This window comes from Equus przewalskii, chromosome X (assembly GCF_037783145.1).
Source record: "Equus przewalskii isolate Varuska chromosome X, EquPr2, whole genome shotgun sequence".
Classification (NCBI taxonomy): Eukaryota; Metazoa; Chordata; class Mammalia; order Perissodactyla; family Equidae; genus Equus; species Equus przewalskii.
Genome location: NC_091863.1, coordinates 55,026,434 through 55,043,984, shown reverse-complemented (window position 1 = coordinate 55,043,984; position 17,551 = coordinate 55,026,434). Strand labels below are relative to the sequence as shown.

General features: G+C 43.0%; 1 protein-coding gene across 7 annotated transcripts; it reads right to left on the bottom strand.

Moving 5' to 3' along the window:
* Positions 1-391: 391 nt before the first annotated feature.
* NONO (non-POU domain containing octamer binding) lies at positions 392-15,840 on the bottom strand. Of its 7 annotated transcripts, XM_070604093.1 has the most exons (15): positions 15,811-15,838; positions 15,028-15,177; positions 14,330-14,386; positions 9,844-9,871; positions 9,503-9,581; positions 9,256-9,415; positions 8,098-8,291; positions 5,758-6,059; positions 4,708-4,803; positions 4,314-4,510; positions 3,884-3,968; positions 3,361-3,463; positions 2,742-2,781; positions 2,405-2,514; positions 392-1,412 (listed from the first exon to the last, which is right to left on the bottom strand). In XM_070604093.1, exons 6-15 carry the CDS (start codon positions 9,404-9,406, stop codon positions 1,278-1,280), a joined length of 1,413 nt encoding a protein of 470 aa, XP_070460194.1. In that variant the 5' UTR covers positions 9,407-9,415; positions 9,503-9,581; positions 9,844-9,871; positions 14,330-14,386; positions 15,028-15,177; positions 15,811-15,838; the 3' UTR covers positions 392-1,277. The 7 variants fall into 7 exon arrangements, with proteins under 7 accessions (XP_070460194.1, XP_070460193.1, XP_070460191.1 ...); XM_070604092.1 differs by lacking the exon at positions 15,811-15,838 and having other exon boundaries at positions 9,794-9,871; positions 15,028-15,166; XM_070604090.1 differs by lacking the exons at positions 9,503-9,581; positions 9,844-9,871 and having other exon boundaries at positions 15,811-15,840.
* Between the last annotated feature and the right edge of the window lie 1,711 nt (positions 15,841-17,551).

Sequence of the window (17,551 nt, the reverse complement as noted above, 5' to 3'; positions counted from 1 at the left end):
AGGGCTGGGAACTTGGGTGAGGTCAGCTAACCACTGCTGAGACAGTTTTAGATTTACCATGCCAATTCCAAGCCTCTGACATACCAGCAGCTGCTCAGAAACCAATACCGATTTTGAGACCCCTCCCAGCTCAGTGAGGGTACTCCAGTTCCTCCAGCCCATTTTCTTCCTCTTTCAAAGCAGCAGCTTTCCTCCCATCCTCATTACTTCTGTGTACTGCCAAAAGTACAGATCTTTGTCAACCACAGTATGCATTCAACCTCCCCGTGTTTGCCTAGATGGATGATTAATACTTGAAGCAAAAGTTCATAAACGATCATCCTTATAGAGCCCAGTGCTCATATCCTGAGACAGAACTCCCTCCCTTCCCCTTCAAAAATAGCACAGAAAATTAAAAGGCTTAAAATGTATTTTAATAAGTTGATGCTGCATTACTGCTCCATTTTTCAGAAAAACTCCAAAGGTATCAGGGACAAATCAAACATGGTACACCAATAAAAAATGCACAGCGTAACTACCTAAGATAGGCAAGGCTAAGAGTTACTGTCCCACCTTCAGCACACAGCAACCCTGTTCCCAAGATTGTACTAAGCCTACCAAGAAAAGCTGTGAACAGCAACATCATAGACACAAAAGGGCCATTCCTGGGTTGTCTTCACCCAAGAAAAAGATGGAGGCAAGTTAACACAAGATTTTTTAAAAGATATACTAAAATGAAAATCACTAAGAGAAAACGTCTTCCTTAGGACATGAAGGGGTAATATATGGGATATAACAGAACCGTATGCACGTTGTCTGTGACCTCTGCGGACATTTGCCTGAATTCCCACCTGGGAGTGAATGGAGCAATGGGGCTAAGGTCATTGGGGGACATTTGGTTTTTTGTGGTATATGTGGCAGTGTCTCAGGGATTGGGGGGTGTATGAATGAGAAAGCAAACAAAACAGGATGGACAAAGAATGGAATGATTAAGATTAATGGGGGCTCTAACTGGATCCATTTTGCCATGGTTCCCCCCCAGGCCCTCAACAATCACATGAGACTTCAGGAATGCACCACACAGAATTGATTAAACGAAATACCACACAGAACTGATTTGTTACATATCGCCCCTCCCTTGCCCTCTGCCTCCAGCATACTCCCTAGAGTAAGTTGTACAGGCAGGGAAGACCTAACTATTGGGAGGAATCCCTAACACTTTTCCAGGGTAGAATTCTGGCTAGTCCAAAAAGGGTCCTTCTTTTAGGGGTTTTGGGAAACTAGACACTGCAATTTTATTAGTATCGGCGACGTTTGTTCGGAGCAAATTCAGCTCCAGGAGCTGCACGGTTGAACGCAGGAGGGGTTCCACCAATTGCCCCAATTCCTTCCATTGTAGCAGCTTGACCAAAGCGTTCAGTTGTTGGTGGGGTCTTAAAGAGAAAAAGAGAGCAATGTTACAATACAACCTATGTCCTAAGCTTCCTACCCATCTGTAGTCCCTCCCCTGGAGGCCAAGTCCACTCAACTATTCGAGGGTCCCGGCACTAGGGGTGACTAAGCCTGTTTAGAACTCTAGCAGATATCGGTGAAAGGAAGGTTGCCTGAATTATGGACCCACCCCACCATCCTACCTTTAACTTTTTATCCTTATTCTTATTGGCTAAGCAATATTACATACTCAATTCCTAGGGTGGATAAGTTCTAGCCAAGTCCTTTTTCCTGAACTAGGTATTTGGACAAGGGCAGACCATCACTCTTCAGTAACCTTAAGCCTATCTAGTTTTAACATTTTGACACTAAAACTAAAACCACCTCAGGACTATATAAGCCATAAAGGCTTCTGGATTCACATCTATTCTATGTGATAATGCCTCACCTTCATTGCCCGCCCTCCAAAAAAGAACCTGTTCACCCAGGGTAGCAAGTAAACAGTTAGACTGGCCAGTCAGACTGAGGCATTTGCTTAACTCTTGATAAAGTATAGTTCGAGACCGGGCTTGCTCAAGATTCAAAAATAGGGGGCCGGCCCAGTGGCTAAGTTGGCACGTTCCGCTTCTCAGCGGCCTGGGGTTCGCCAGTTCGGATCCCGGGTGCGGACATGGCACTGCTTGGCAAAAAGCCACGCTGTGGTAGGTGTCCCACATATAAAATAGAGGAAGATAGGCATGGATGTTAGCTCAGGGCCAGTCTTCCTCAGCAAAAAGAGGAGGATTAACAGTAGTTAGCTCAGGTCTAATCTTCCTCAAAAAAAAAAAAAAAAAGATTCAAAAATAAAGATCTTGAGGTTACATTTAATGGATAACAGTGGTCCTAAAGACTGATATCTGAAGCAAAATCATGGCAGGCCCAGAGACTATGAAGGCAATGTCCTTTCTCTTTGTATCACCATTCTGAGTTAGTGTAGGATCCTGCAGATTATTACCAATCCCAAGGTTCCATCTGGCATCATAGTAGCAGGTCCTGGAGGAGCTGGGGTACCAGCTGGCACAGGAGCAGGGGGCATGGCGCCTCTGTTGTTTATGCCCATAGCACCTGAAAAGCAGAGTAGTGCGATCAGTACAGGAGACAGAGATTCGGTCTCTTTCTGTGCCAAAGGAAACAATTCAGTAAGACCTTTAGGCTAAGACATGTTACCCCCAAAAAACAATGCTCCTGGAAATGTCAATCCTTTAAATCTGGACTGGGTAGGAGAAACCACATAATTCATGAGAGATGAGACAAAAAAGGAAATCAGAGCCATTAACCTCTTAAGTCCTTACCTCCCATAGCCATCTGGCCCATCCGTATCTCCTGCTCTCTCTGAAAAACAAAAAACACTCAAGACAGTCCAAGACAGCACTGCATACTACCACAATCCACTGAGGACCAGACACTAAGGGAAGCAGATAGAGTGATAACACATCTCATGTGCACTGAGACCAAGCTGAGAAACACTGACAACAGCTCCTTGCTAGTTGTGCAGTGAGTTCAAGGTCAGAGCCTCCTAATCAGGAACAGGAGGAGAGGTGAAAGGAAAGGGGGAGAGACAGTTGATTTCTTCCAGGGCTGCAACCTGTACAACTTCCAGGACATCAGAAGACTAGTCAAGGTTGCTACAAGACTGAATATATCTCATCCTACAGTCACTGAGTCTAAACAGCATTCACTGGCCCTAGCTTTTCATTCTAAATTGCCAGTGAGGAATTTGGGAGTTGAAAGGGAGAAACTCCCTTTCAAACCTCACCTTTCCTTCCTATGAATTCTTCTTTCTAAAAGGAGTCTCATGGAACAGAAGAATTGGTCATAACCTGGTATATTTTATAGTCTTAGCGGACAATTCACGGTGGGTTTGTCATATGATGACTGGCCTGATACATTATGGGCACATGGGAGATATACCGCATCAGGGAAGGTTCCCTTGAATCCTTCCTGCTGTCGCCGCATCATTTCTTCCTGTTGTCGTCGCATCTCTTCCTCCCGGCGCCTGCGCTCCTCCTCCTGCCTACAGAGTCACCAAGGTATTTAAGCAGAGGCCTTCCAGAACTTGAGCAAATTATCTAAAAAGGGGACTCAGCCAAGAAGATCAAGAGTCTACTGAAAACTATCATAGCTCTCCAGGAAACTCACTGTTAAATGTGCCCAGCCCCAAAGCAACCCAAATGTGTCCTTCAGGGAAAAAAGTTCTTTTCCCAAAGGAGCCTCATGAGACCAGCACTCAGCTCCTTTCTCTTTAGTGCAACCTTGGCAATTCTTAGAACCACGGGCAGCTGAGACACTGCCCATTCAAAGAGAGAACTTGAGAAGCAGCCAGGAAATACGTGCCAACGTATTTACAGATGCATGAGGTAGCAGAGCGGTAGGAAGCAGGAGTGAGACAGTACCTTTCAGAGCTGTCAGAGACAAAGGCTTTGGGAACAGTTACCTGAGCTCCAGCTGCTTTCGCTTTTGCACTTCTTGGTTGTGCAGCTCTTCCATCCTCCGAAGTTCTTCTTGGCGCCTCATCAAATCTAGAAAAACAACAGACTGATTGAGAGTATTTTTCATTCTCCTCAGATAGGCCCAATAATTTTCCATAAATAAAGATCCAGAAACCAAAGGGGATATATAATCCCTGAGTGGCCATCCAAGGTATCCAGATTCCAAAAATGAAGTCAAACCTATTATTTCCTTCTCCACAGAATCCAGTATTCTCTGCCACACCTCCAAGCTCATTTGCCTACCAAGATCAACAAAATATTTCAGAGAATAAAAGTAGAGGTTTAGGCCTTTCTCTACTGATTGATACAAGGAAACTCCTGAAAAAAGTTATTTTGTCCTCCTTCCAGTTTTAGGACTTAAAGGCCTATACTCACCCTGCCTCATCAGCATGACCTGGTGCTCATGGCGAGCAGCCTCCATCTCCATCTCCAGCTTCTCACGCGCTTCCTTGATGTTGCGGTCCACTTGGTCCTGCTGCTGCTTCTCCATCTCAATGAGTGCCTTCCAGCGCATGGCATACTCATACTCAAAGGAGCCAGGCTGTGCAAATCTTGGTGGCTGCTCTCGCTCCCTATAAATAAGGTTCCTGGGTTACTAAAACTTTGTCCAAGATTCCCCCAACTCATAAACACTGCATTCCTGCTGAGGGCCAAGATAATGGCTGCCAGTGAACACATATACTAAAAACCTGCCTCTTTTACACATCCCTTTACAAGCTTCCTTAAGAATAGGCAAACATCAAACAAGGAATCTGTCAGCACCACATACTTGTGAAATTGCTGGTTCTTTATAACCAGCTTCTCTGGAAGTCCCTCTTCATCATCTAACTGGTCCATGGGCTCCACAGTCACAGGCCGAGGAAATCTGGGAGAAAGAAAGAAACTTCAGTGTTAATCAACTATACCCTACCCTAGACTTCCTCTCCACATCTGCCACTGGCACAAGGAACTAGTTAGGGGTCAGGACTGCACAATTAAACATCCTTCTGAAAGGGCTTTAAATCCAGCCCCAAGTAACCAAGTCCTTTTAATGGCATTATGTGGCACCTGGGGTTGATAGCATGGAGTCAGGCTTCAGATCTCTGCATACAGCCTTAAAAAAGATATTCAAAGTAGATAGATATGGTACTTCAGTACAGCATAAATATCCAGACGACGACTTGGGGTAAATACTAAGAGAGATGTTGTGTGCAGACAACAACTTTTCAGAGTTCTAAAACTTCAAAGTAAGGGGAAATTTAACACTGATTAAATGACAATCTACTGAAGACTGAAAAGCTTTTTTCTTTTGTTTTTTTAAGATTTTCTTTCCCCTTTTCTCCCCAAAAGCCCCCTGGTACATAGTTGTATATTTTAGTTGTGGGTTGAAAAGGTTTATTTCTTAATCCTCACACCATTCCCATTAACTTAGAATTACATTGAAACCCATACTACAAAGCTGAACTAGTATCAAAATTTTTCTTTTTGGGGGGGGGGGCAAGACTAGCCCTGAGCTAACTACTGCCAGTCCTCCTCTTTTTTGCTGAGGAAGCCTGGCCCTGAGCTAACATCCATGCCCATCTTCCTCTACTTTATATGTGGGATGCCCACCACAGCATGGCACGCCAAGCGGTGCCATGTCCGCACCCGGGATCCGAACCGGCGAACCCCGGGCCGCCGAGAAGCGGAACATGCGAACTTAACCGCTGCGCCACTGGGCCAGCCCAGTATCAAAAATTTTTAAATGAACACAGGAATATGGTTCCTAGAGGCTAACTTCCCAGACCACAGGAGGAAGTAGCAATCTAAGGTCTATTTCTGAAAACGAGCCCTCACTCACGTGGTTAGCAGGAAGGAGCCTTCACTGCATCTATCCAGAGCTTTCCGAGCAGCTGGCTTCCCTGAGAATTCAACGATGCCTTTTCCTGAGGGCCTTCCTCGATCATCCACAATGACTACAGCCCTCTCCACCTGGCCGAACACAGAAAAGGCTTCCTCTAGCAGTTCGTTGGACACATACTGAGGAAGGTTTCGGACAGTAAGGGATGCACTATGGCAGGCAAAGCGCACACGCAGCTGCTTTCCACGGAGTGGCATGTTGTCCAGCTCCACTTTGGCAATCTCCGCTAGGGTTCGTGTTTCCTAGGAAGCAGAGGAAAATTAGAGTAACTCAGTGTGACAAGGACTACTCGCACAGCCATCAAGAGTCTAAAGTAGCATAGCTCAATACAAAATGTCTCTAAAAAACCTTGGCGACATGCATACAAAGAAACATGGATAGAACTGGAAGAATGGAATTTGTGTGTTTCAGATAACTCTTTGGATAGCCTAATTCCTCTGATGACCTTGCAATAAATCAACTGGAAATTCTAGAAGTTACTACTACTTACATGGTATCACAGATTATTTCCCAAAGTGGTAAACGATCATCTGGACAATAATGACCAGCCTAAAACCTACCCTTACAATTCAGCAGCCAGAACAGTTTAATTTTCGCTAACTATATACACAAGTTTAACCAGAAGTGCTTATGCCCTCAAGAGGCCTCTTTAGAACCACAGACCTTGATGGGACTCCCTTCATGTTACTAAAGAGGAATCTGAGTCCCAGAGAAAATGACTTGCCTGTATAGTCTTGAGTTAGTGGTAGATCTGGAATGAAAACTAGTTCTGACCACCACGTCCAGTGATCTTGCTAGCACATTTATGTTCCTCATTTATGGAGATAGATAATTCCTAGAAAAGTTTCCCCCATACACTTAAACATGTTTCCTAAATCAGATTTCTAAAAAAGATTTACACTTAAAAATGGTTAAGTGCTAAATTTTTTTTTGAGTTCATAATAGTTTACCATCAATGTGAGATTTCAGTTGTACATTATTTCTTGACTGTCACCACATAAGCGCTCCCCTTCACCCCCTGTGCCCCGCCAGCCCCCTTCCCCTGATAACCACTGAACTATTTAGTTTGTCCATGTCTTTGTTTATATTCCACATGAGTGAAATCATCTGGTGTTTGTCCTTCTCAAATTTTATGTGTATTTTAACACAATTAAAACTTCCAAAAAAAAATAGATACAAATAAAACTGTCCCCTGGGGCCAGCCCCATGGCCAAGTGGTTAAGTTCGCCTGCTCCGCTCTGGCGGCCCAGGGTTTCACTGGTTCGGATCCTCGGCGCGGACATGGCACCGCTTGTCAGGCCATGCTGAGGCGGCATCCCACATGCCACAACTAGAAGGATCCGCAACTAAAATATACAACTATGTACTGGGGGGATTTCGGGAGAAAAAGCAGGAAAAAAAAAAAGATTGGCAACATTTGTTAGCTCAGGTGCCAATCTTTAAAAAAAAACAAACAAAAACTGTCTCCTCATGGTTTGAAGTCTTTTTTTTTTTTTTTTTAAGATTGGCACCTGAGCTAACATCTGTTGCCAATCTTCTTTTTCTTCCCTTCTCCCCAAAGCCCCTCCAGGCTTCATAGTTGTATATTCTAGTTGTGACTGCCTCTGGTTGTGCTATGTGGGACACTGCCTCATCGTGGCTTCATGAGCGGTGCCACACCCGCACCCAGGATCCGAACCAGCAAAACCCTGGGGCACTGAAGCAGAGCGCGTGAACTTAACCACTCGGCCACTGGGCCGGCCCCTGAAGAGTCTTAAGTAAGACAATACATGTGTAAGGGCTTTGGAAATAAACTATATAAACCTTGATCATTACTAAAATAAAAACCTTTTTCATTTTTTCTGGAAAAAAATTATCAAACATACTAAAATATTTATGGGAGGGTAGTAAATAGGGAAAAGATACAGATAAAACAAGATTAACTATGAATTGATATTTATTGAAGCTGGGCAATGAGTATGTGCAGGTTTATTACACTATTCTGTCTACTTCTGTATGTTTGAAATTTCCCAGCTAAAACCAAGAAAGTTCCAAAGGGCATACTTTAGCCCCAGTATCCTAGGCAAATAAACCTATGTTGTCCTTCAAACAACACAAAACTCTATGAGGAAAAATAAAAACAAAATCTGCATTTTTTGTTTTATTCCACCAACTACAACTACAAGCTTTTAATAAACAGACCATCTGAGAATTATTTCCACTGCCTAATTTTCCATATCCATTATTCCCCAGCTTCCCCACCTTTTAGAGCACATACTCTAAAAGCCCACAGTTGCTCACCAAGCGGATAAAGCCAAAGCCCTTATCCTTATGAATGAAGACTTCGCCTGCCTTCCCATATTTCTCAAATAGTTTCCTCATTTCCTCCTCAGTGATGTCAGGAGGAAGATTGCCCACAAAGAGCCGGCTACGTTGGGTGAAGGTCTTCTCTCCTGGTTTCCTAAAATTCTTCAGGTCAATAGTCAAGCCTTCATCTGAGAGAAGACACATAGTCACTCAAAAGACTGGGGAAAGAGATTTACAGTCACATTCTCAAAGAGCTACAACTGCTGCTAGACTAGGAAACCTAATTGCTGTAGAAAAAGTCAAACACCATTTCCCAATGCAATCTATCCATTAACTACTTATCAGTAAACTGCACCTTAGAACATGAAAGCGTACAGATCTGGGGGACTTCTCAACAGCTCTTCTATGGGCCAGGAGCCAACCTAGACTAAGTCAAAGATAGAAAGACAATGCAGGAGCTATCGGCCAAAGAGAAAATTAAGCAAGTCAAGGAGTCTTATGTCAGAAGGGATCAGGATTTTTAAATTTAAAACACAACTGCTCCATTTTCCCAATCTCTCACCAATCTTCTTAACCTTAACAGTTCCCATTTCAGGCTTGGGGTAATGGAATGAAAAGAAATGAGTTATGAAAGAGTATTCTTTGTAGGAATCTCTGGAAATAAAGAAGGTTGAGGTTGGTTCTAGTCTTAGAGGCACACAATAGGTGCTCAAAGTTTGCTGAATGAATGAGAATGTACCGTTAAAGACTTTTTACTCTAATTAAAAAGGGGCTGGCACAGGCCCCAGACTAAAAGTATAATACTCAGCACCAGACTTCTCCATTAAGTCTTAAAGACTTGTTCTGTATTCTCTAACTATCAGCCATCTGATGATTACCTCTAAGAACCAAGCTCCGAGCAGGTATCTTTTAGCAGTAGAATGTGCCAACACAGCAAAGCAACCTGTACTCAGCTGCTATCCTACAACATGTCTGCTCCCTGTTTCAGAGACTCAGTCTTTTGCTAAGTATTAAGAAGTAAATAGGGAAAAGGAGAACAAAGGTGTGCCACAAAGACCTATTCCTTTTTAATCCCAAGAGACTAATCTAAAAACCAAGAAACCATTCCCAAGAGGGAACCTATTTCTACCCCGTTACCTAATATGCACTCACTTTGGCTGCTGGCTTGTTGACCATTTGCAGGGATGGGTGGTGGCGGTGGCTGCTGCTGTTGCTGCTGGTGGTGTTGCTGGTGGTGATGCTGATGATGCTTCCTTGGAGTATGGTTTTGCTTCTCCAAGTTAAAGGTTTTATTGCTCTGCATTTTTGCACCCTAAAAAGAAAAAGTGGACCGTCAAATACATCCAGTGCTTAGAATGCAATCCCTCACCTTCCCGATGACCTATATGTCATTAATCACCTTTCATATCCTGGCTTTTGCTAGATCCAAACAATTGGTTATTCTGAACAAGTATGGTGAAGGACTATAACTCAAAAATCTAAAAATAATCAGACATTAGCAGTTATGTTGCACATAAGAACTAGACAAGTACTAGATGAGAACAGCTTGCACTAGAATGACTTGAGGAACCTTCCAGTTTAATAATTCTACCTATGAATAGGTAAGTACTTTTCCAAAAGAACTACCCTCCCCCAATAGCCCTATCATAACGTTAAAGCACATTTTAAAAACACAATGAATGAAACAGACTCTACTTATCACAAGGACAAGGACTAATAAGTCTTGTTCTTCTCTGGCACCTTGCACAGTCCTGGCCTGCAGGAGATACTGTGGAATGAACGCAGGAAAAACATGGGCTGTGGAGTTTTGAAGCACGGTCCTACTGCTTACTTAATAGCTACATACTACTTAGTTAATTACTTCTGCACTGGTTTCTTAAGCTACTATAAAGAGGATAATAAAAATAGCTACCTCTCAAGGTAGCTATGAGGATTAATAAATGTGAAAACACGAGTTCAGTACTGGCATACAGTAAATACTGTTAATAATCACAACGGAAAGATAAATAGCTACCAAAGCAACAAAAACAGCAAATACAAAACGATGAACATGCAATCATAAAATGTTAAATTCTGTCAACTAAAGATCAACGTAAGATTAAAAGAAAACAAAATGAAGATTCCTGGTACAATCCAGACTGAATTCAAAAGTGAATAGTTTTAAAACGGCAATTTTCTAATTGATCAAGTTAACAAGCCGAGGACAGTCTTCCTCATCCAAGGCCAGTTCCTCAGTCAACGAAATAAAAGGGCAAAGTCAATCCTAAATCCTCTCCCCTAAACACAAGACCCTCTAGTCAGAATTTAGCTGAAAGATGCAGAAAAGGACCTTTTCATGAATGCTGTATTGTTATCGTTATATGATTCCTTTAAAATAGAGAAAATTAGGGGCTGGCCCCGTGGCCGTGGTTAAGTCTGTGCGCTCCGCTGCTGGCGGCCCAGTGTTTCGTTGGTTCGAATCCTGGGCACGGACATGGCACTGCTCATCAAACCACGCTGAGGCAGCGTCCCACATGCTACAACTAGAAGGACCCACAACGAAGAATATACAACTATGTACTGGGGGGCTTTGGGGAGACAAAGGAAAAAATAAAATCTTTAAAAAAAAAAACAGAGAAAATTATATCCCTCAGACGAAGAAAATGTGACAAAGGCTTGATAACTGTTGATTTTGGAGGATGGGTATATGAGAATACTTTTATGTGTATGAAAACTTCCCTAATACATTTTATATCATATCCTACCAAAACTGAAAACATCAATGCAATTCTGTATCCACAAGCTGTTTCATAGTAGGTCACCAGAACCATCAAGATGTCCATATTCTTTAACTCAGGAATCTACTCCTACAAATTTATCCTAAGAATATAATTTTAAAATTTAAAAACTATGTCCATGAAATAGTCACTGTAACGGCCTTTATGGTAACAAAACAATAAAAATGACCTAAATACCCAGGAGCATGGTTTTTAATAAATCATGGTACATCTATATAATGGAATTAGTTACACAGCATTAAAAATTATGAAGACAATGTAAACATGAAAAACGTTTGATGCTTTAAGAGGGAAAGGATTTTGGGGAAAAAAATGCCATGAATGTAGACAAGGAATAGGAAGTGGGCAAAAATGAAAAGTGCCCTGCTTATAGGTTATTGATAATTATTTTACTATTTTTTTTTTCTTTTTTACTATTTCAGTCAAAAAATATTCACTGAATGCTTACTATCTGCTAGGCACTATTCTAGGTGCTTGGGCTGCATCAATGAGGAAAGCAAAGATTCTTGCCTCCACATAGTACTTAAAGAGGTGTAAGCGCCATGGGAAAATAAAGAATGGGGGTGGGGGGGCAAAGCGGATAGGGAGTAGAAGGGGGGGATGGCCGTTATAAAGAGAGCTGTGAGGTAGGTCTCCCTGGAAAGTTGACATTTAAGCCAAAGCTTGAATTTTTCTCACTTATATAACTCCATCAATCTTATGTTTCTCATTAATAAGGTACCTCTTACAAACTACAGAAATATAATATAGAAAACTATATGTAATATAGGAATGTAATATAAAATCTTTAATATAGAAAACTTAGAAATAAAAACAAAAAATAAAAATCCAACGATTCACCGTTAAAAAATAGTCACTGTTAACATTTTGGTATACCCTTCCAGTCACTGATTTACATATTTATATGTAGTCTAAATGGGATATTGTAAAAACTATTTTGCAACCTGCCTTTTCTACTTTATGATACATGATGAACAGCTTTCATGTCACTAAATCTTCTACATTAATTGTTAATGGACACAGTATTCAGCTGTCAACCAAGCCCCTATTGTGTTGGACAGTTGAGTTGTTTCTAATTTTTCACCATTATAAACAATGCTCATAGCTAAATCTTGGGCACATCCATGAGTAAATATTCTTCCCACAATTTCCATTTTTGCTTATTTACCTTCCAAAATATACATTTATCATTTCAATAACCGCAATCATAATGCACCATTGTATATTCCGCTTTTTCTCATTTCTATAGCATCAATTAACATTTTTAATGGCTACATAAAGTCCACCTGGATGTACACTAATTTACTAAATTACTCCCTACTCTGAAACATTTAGGTTATTTCCTTAGGATACATTTTAAAAATAGAATAATTGAATCTATCTTTGTGACGCTTGCCACTAATGCAGCATTGTTTTCTCAAAAAATTCTAACAACTTTTAACACCATGAATAGGCGTAGCAGTTTCACAGCAAACGGGATACCAAAAAAACAAAAGGAAAGAAAGGAAATCATGTTTTTAAAAATAAGATCTAAAAGTAGGAAATTAAAACATACAAAATTTAAAGTCTACCCCAGCAAGAGTTAAGGTGAACACTAGAATCAGGTCTTTCCCTATTTGAGTCCCAGGTATTAAACACCTCCCTTCCCCTGACCCCAAAGTGGCCTACAGCAGAAACGCGAATTATCCTCACAGCCATTTCTCCAACTACAATTCTTCTTACCACCTCTGGCTAGAATCCAAGGAATCTCTTTTTTTTCTTCAGCCTTTAATTTAGGAGTCAGTAGCCCTAGCCTCAGTACTTTGCATCCCATTCAGGAATCCACAATTTATATTTACATGTTAATAGAAATCCTTATAGAGACTCATTCAAAACTGAAATAGTAAAAACTATACATTTACATCTTAACTACACCTCCACTCCATTTCAAGGCCATGTTACAACTTCTTAGGAGAAATGACGTACCTCCTTGAGAATAAAGTGCTGGGATGTTCTAAACCATTTAAGATTACTTCAAGGGAGGTTATTTTTGGTTTTAGAAAGTGTAAATTGTAGCTCGGTAGTTAAGATGATAATACCAGATATTTATCAACCATTATATGCTAGGCACTAAGTCTGCATTATCTCATTTAGTGCTCACAACTATTATTCTTCCGGATAAGAAAACTGACGCCCACCCAAGGTCCCAGAGTGTGATGGAGCATGGAGTGGAACTCAGGTCTGTTGAACTCTAAAGCTCATATTCATCACTATGCTACTAGCTTTGTAATCAAACTCACCTTGATTTCAGAGTTTACAGTCTAACAAACTTACTAGCCATGTCACCTAACTTCTGAGCCTCAGTTTCCTCATTTGTAAGATGGGGGGGGACAATATCTACCCCACAGGACTGGTTATTTTAAGGACTAAATGAGATCATGTACACAGCAGGCACTTGTTCCTGCTGGCAATCACTACTCCTCTTTCCACATATGGTGGGTGCTCCAGTTAGACAAATGCCATCAATTACATTCTTCCTCCGCTCTTCTGGATTCTTTCTGCAGAAACCATTTTTTTATAACCAAATTGCCTACTTTTGTGTTTTTGAATAAATGCTTCCATAATGCTCATCTTTCTAATCTTTCCCTTCAGTTTATTCTTTCCCAAGCAGGCACTCAAGGTGAAGACTAAATTAACATTGCATAAATTACCTAAAACAGTGTCCACAAAATAGCAAGTACTCTCAGTAAGTATTGTCTCTATCACCTACTTCGGATGACGACCACCAACAGAATCTGGAAATATGTGCAGAAATCTCCTGAGTAATAAATTCACTGACCCCTAACCATTGGGCCTCTGAGAACAAAGCACGAAAATCAGCAGCAAAGACCTCTGTCTATTTATCTGTCCTAAAGACTAACCCCGACGAAGGACTCTCTTGAGAGAAAATATGGATTGCTGGTTTAGAAAGACTGGCGCTATTGGGCACGCCACAGTTGCACAAATGTTGTTTAGGTACAGGATCAAACACGACATCACGCACACTTGAAATCTAGATAAACGTCCCCTCAGTTTTCAGAAAAAGGATCAACTTTTTCAGCGGGAACAGCGGGGAAAATCTGGTGAAAGTCTACCAGACAGAGATGGCCGCGTAGACACGGACCGGCCTGCAGGCTGCAGAACGCAGCGACACGGTGAAACCCTTCTCTAAGAGCTTCTCAGGCCCTTTCGTTTAATAACAAGGAAGTTGGACAAAGACACAGTGTAAATCTAGCCAGCGTCCCCCGCACCAGAGTCGCCAGATTTGTCAAATAAAAATACACAACATACAGTTAAATTTAGATTTCAGATTGAAAATGATTTTTAAGTATACGTCCCATGCAACATATACGAAATAATTTGTCTACGTGAAATTCACATTGAACCGGGCATCCTGCATTTTCTCTGGCAACTCTGCCCCCTACACCTACCTCAACTTCCACTGAAGACAGCCAAGAGCCTCCCGGTCCTCTGTAAGCTCGACCTCTCTGTTAAGAACACAAAGAACGGTGTCGGCTTACAAGAGTTCCTCCAAAGGCAGAATACCCGATAAGAAATCCACGAAATTCATTTCCATTTTAAAAAGTGATGCTATCAACGGGTCGAGTAACCAGGCAACAGGAGGCAAGAAAAGGGCCTGCAGGGGCCTGCCTCGGAGGCGGCGGGCGGGCGAGCCGCGGCACCTCCCGGCGGGGAGCTCGGACAAAGCCCGCCGGCCGGGCCGCCGCTCCCGCGCGCGGCGTTAAAGGCCCCGCGAGGCCGCGAGGAGCAGCGCCGAGCCAGCGCCTCCCCCGCCCCGCGCCGCTCCGGGCCCGCAGGCCAGGGCGACGCCAGGGCCGGGGCACTTCCTGACGGGGCTCCGACTCAAAGACCAGTCGCACAAAGGAGCGGGGCGGGAAAGGAAACGAAAGCCAGGTGAAGGCAGGCGGCCAGGCCACTTGAGAGCGACAGGCCCCCGCGGGTGGGCTGAGGAGGCCGTGTGGCGGCGGGGACAAGGCCTCAAGGGGCCTTGGGACCAAGGGCCAACCTCCCTCCAAATCGAGCCTCGCCCTTAGCCTCTTCCTTCACCGATTGTCGCGAGAAACCCTACTCCCCTCTCAAACAAGCACTCTGTCGTCCCCAAACTCACCCTCCACCGACTGTTTTCTCCTCAGAGTAACGGCGACGCTACACGGCCTCTACCGTCCCGAGAAAAGAGCGCGCGACCGCCGGAAACGAGCCGACGGAGCTCGGCGCCTCCCAAGGGGTACAAAGTGGCCTTCTCGACTGGTTATGTGACCTGCCAATCAAGGTTTATCTTCAGAGGCGGAATCGTTTTTCCGCCATTTCTTCGATTCTATTGGCTACCGAAGGCGAAAGACTGGAATTCGTGTGAACGACAGATGGGGACAAAGAGCGAGGCTTTGTACCTAATGCGCATGCACGAGTTGCGTCCGCTAGAGACCAAAAAAAAAGAAGGGGGGAGGGGGATGGAGGGGATGGAAGGGTAGGGAGGGGGATGGAGGGTCGGAAGGAGAAACATAAACGGACTAACCGAAAGACTCAAAGACCAAGTGATGGGAGGGGGAAAAAGGAAGAGAGAGGAAAGTGGAGAGAGAGAAGGGGAGAAAATGTGCACGTAGGCGTGCTCTGAGAATTCCTGCACTGCGCCTGTGCAAGAAGCAAGAGTAACAATGTCATTGTATTCAGTGTAGTACATCTAGCCTTTTCCTACTGAAAAAATGCCCCGCCATGTTTCTTTTTTCACACTTCCTCATTAGGGCTTGCACTCTGACACTCCATACTTAATCAGATTTCTAGTTGCTCCTCCTGCTGCCAGGTCTGCTCATGAAGTCCAGCTGAAATAGTCATCACTCTGGTTATGGTTATGGTTATGGTTATAGAAATGGGGGCGGGGGGGGGCGATTGCTACCTTAGTCTCTATGTGATGACACAGAATTGTAAACAGCACCCTCATTTCCATGGTAACCAGGGAACCCAGAGGTCCAAACACCACTGTTGCTCCTGTGATTTACAGAGAGATTCCACAGGTGTCATCATTGCCATGGATACATTGTTGGCCTCCAGATCAGACTGATTTTGTAAGCCATAGGACGCCAATCAGGTAATCACCTTCATTTTTCAGTCTTGCCTAACTAGCCCTGTGGTTAATCAAGGGCTACAAGGCTCAACTGATAGGAGTTTGTAGTTAATTCCCACTAATTAACTAATTCACACTCAGGGTTTCAGTGTCCCAATTCGCTCCACCTTACAGGGGACGCAGTGATCAAGACCTGCGCTGTCCAATAGAAACTTCTGCAATGATAGTAATGTTCTATATCTGCTCTGTTCAGTACAGTAGCTACTGGTCATATGTGGCCATTGAGGGCTTGAACTATGATAAGTACGACTGAGGAACTGAATTATTAATTCTATTTCATTTTAATTAGCTAAAATTTAAATAGTCACATATGGCTAATGGCTACCATACTGGACATACCTAGACCAATGGTTCTCAAACTTTTTGAGAATAAATAACACCTCTATTATGAAAAAAGAAATATTACCTCTATTCTGAAAAAGACTTTTTTTTTCCTGCTCATGGAAAAAAAAAATCAAACAATACCCAAGAGTATAAAGACAAATGTCTCTCCCTCTGCTCATGTCAATGGTTACAATTAGGACCACTTTCTTGCATTTCTATTCTCTGTGTTTGTGCTGTCCTGGTCAAAGAGAAATGTTTATACTTTTGTTTTTTGGTGTGGAAGATTGGCCCTGAGCTAACGTCTGTTGCCAATCCTCCTCTTTTTGCTTGAGGAAGATTGTGGCTGAGCTAACATCTGTGCCAATCTTCCTCTATTTTGCACGTGGGATGCCGCCACAGCATGGCTTAATGAGTGGTGTGTAAGTCCATGTCCAGGATCCAAATCTGCAAACCCTGGGCCGCTGAAGTGGAGCACACAAACTCAAGCCCACCATGCCAACGGGCTGGCCCCATTTATACTTTTTTTGTACATGTACAATTAAGCTATACATACTTTTCTGAGTCATGACTTTCCCACTTAAAAAATACTTTAATTGGAGATAGCCCAGTGGCACAATGGTTAAGTGCACACGTTCTGCTTTGGCAGGCCGGGGTTCACCGGTTCGGATCCCGGGTGCGGACATGGCACCACTTGGCAAGCCATGCTGTGGCAGGCGTCCCACATATAACATAGAGGAAGATGGGCACGGATGTTACCTCAGGGCCAGTCTTCCTCAGCAAAAAGAGGAGGATTGGCAGCTGTTAGCTCAGGGCTAATCTTCCTCAAAAAAAAAACCAAAAACTTTAGCTATCTTTCCATATAAATGCATAAAGATCTATGAGGCATTTTTATTTTTGGTGAGGAAGATTGTCCCTGAGCTATCATCTATGCCAATCTTCCTCTATTTTGTATGTGGGATGCCACCACAGCATGACTTGTTGAGCAGTGTGTAGGTCCGTGCCCAGGATCCAAACCTGTGAACGCCGGGCCGCCGAAGCGGAGTGTGAGAACTTAACCATTATACCACCAGACCAGCCCCTAGGAGGACTTTTTAAATATCAAATATTTTATAGACTCCCACGTGATGGTTTTTTCTATCTGTTGAGTTAAAAAATACATAGTTACAAAAAAGCTACTATAGATTCAATA

What these genes read in the sequence shown, in the direction of transcription:
- NONO (XM_070604090.1), bottom strand. Translation starts at nt 9,406, where the DNA reads ATGCAGAGCAATAAAACCTTTAACTTGGAGAAGCAAAACCATACTCCA. An exon ending in AGGGAACCTTCCCTGATGCG is followed by an intron (nt 2,782 to 3,360) that starts GTATATCTCCCA and finishes TTTGTTTTTCAG; the next exon opens with AGAGAGCAGGAGATACGGAT. An exon ending in CAGATGGAACCTTGGGATTG is followed by an intron (nt 1,413 to 2,404) that starts GTAATAATCTGC and finishes TTTCTCTTTAAG; the next exon opens with ACCCCACCAACAACTGAACG.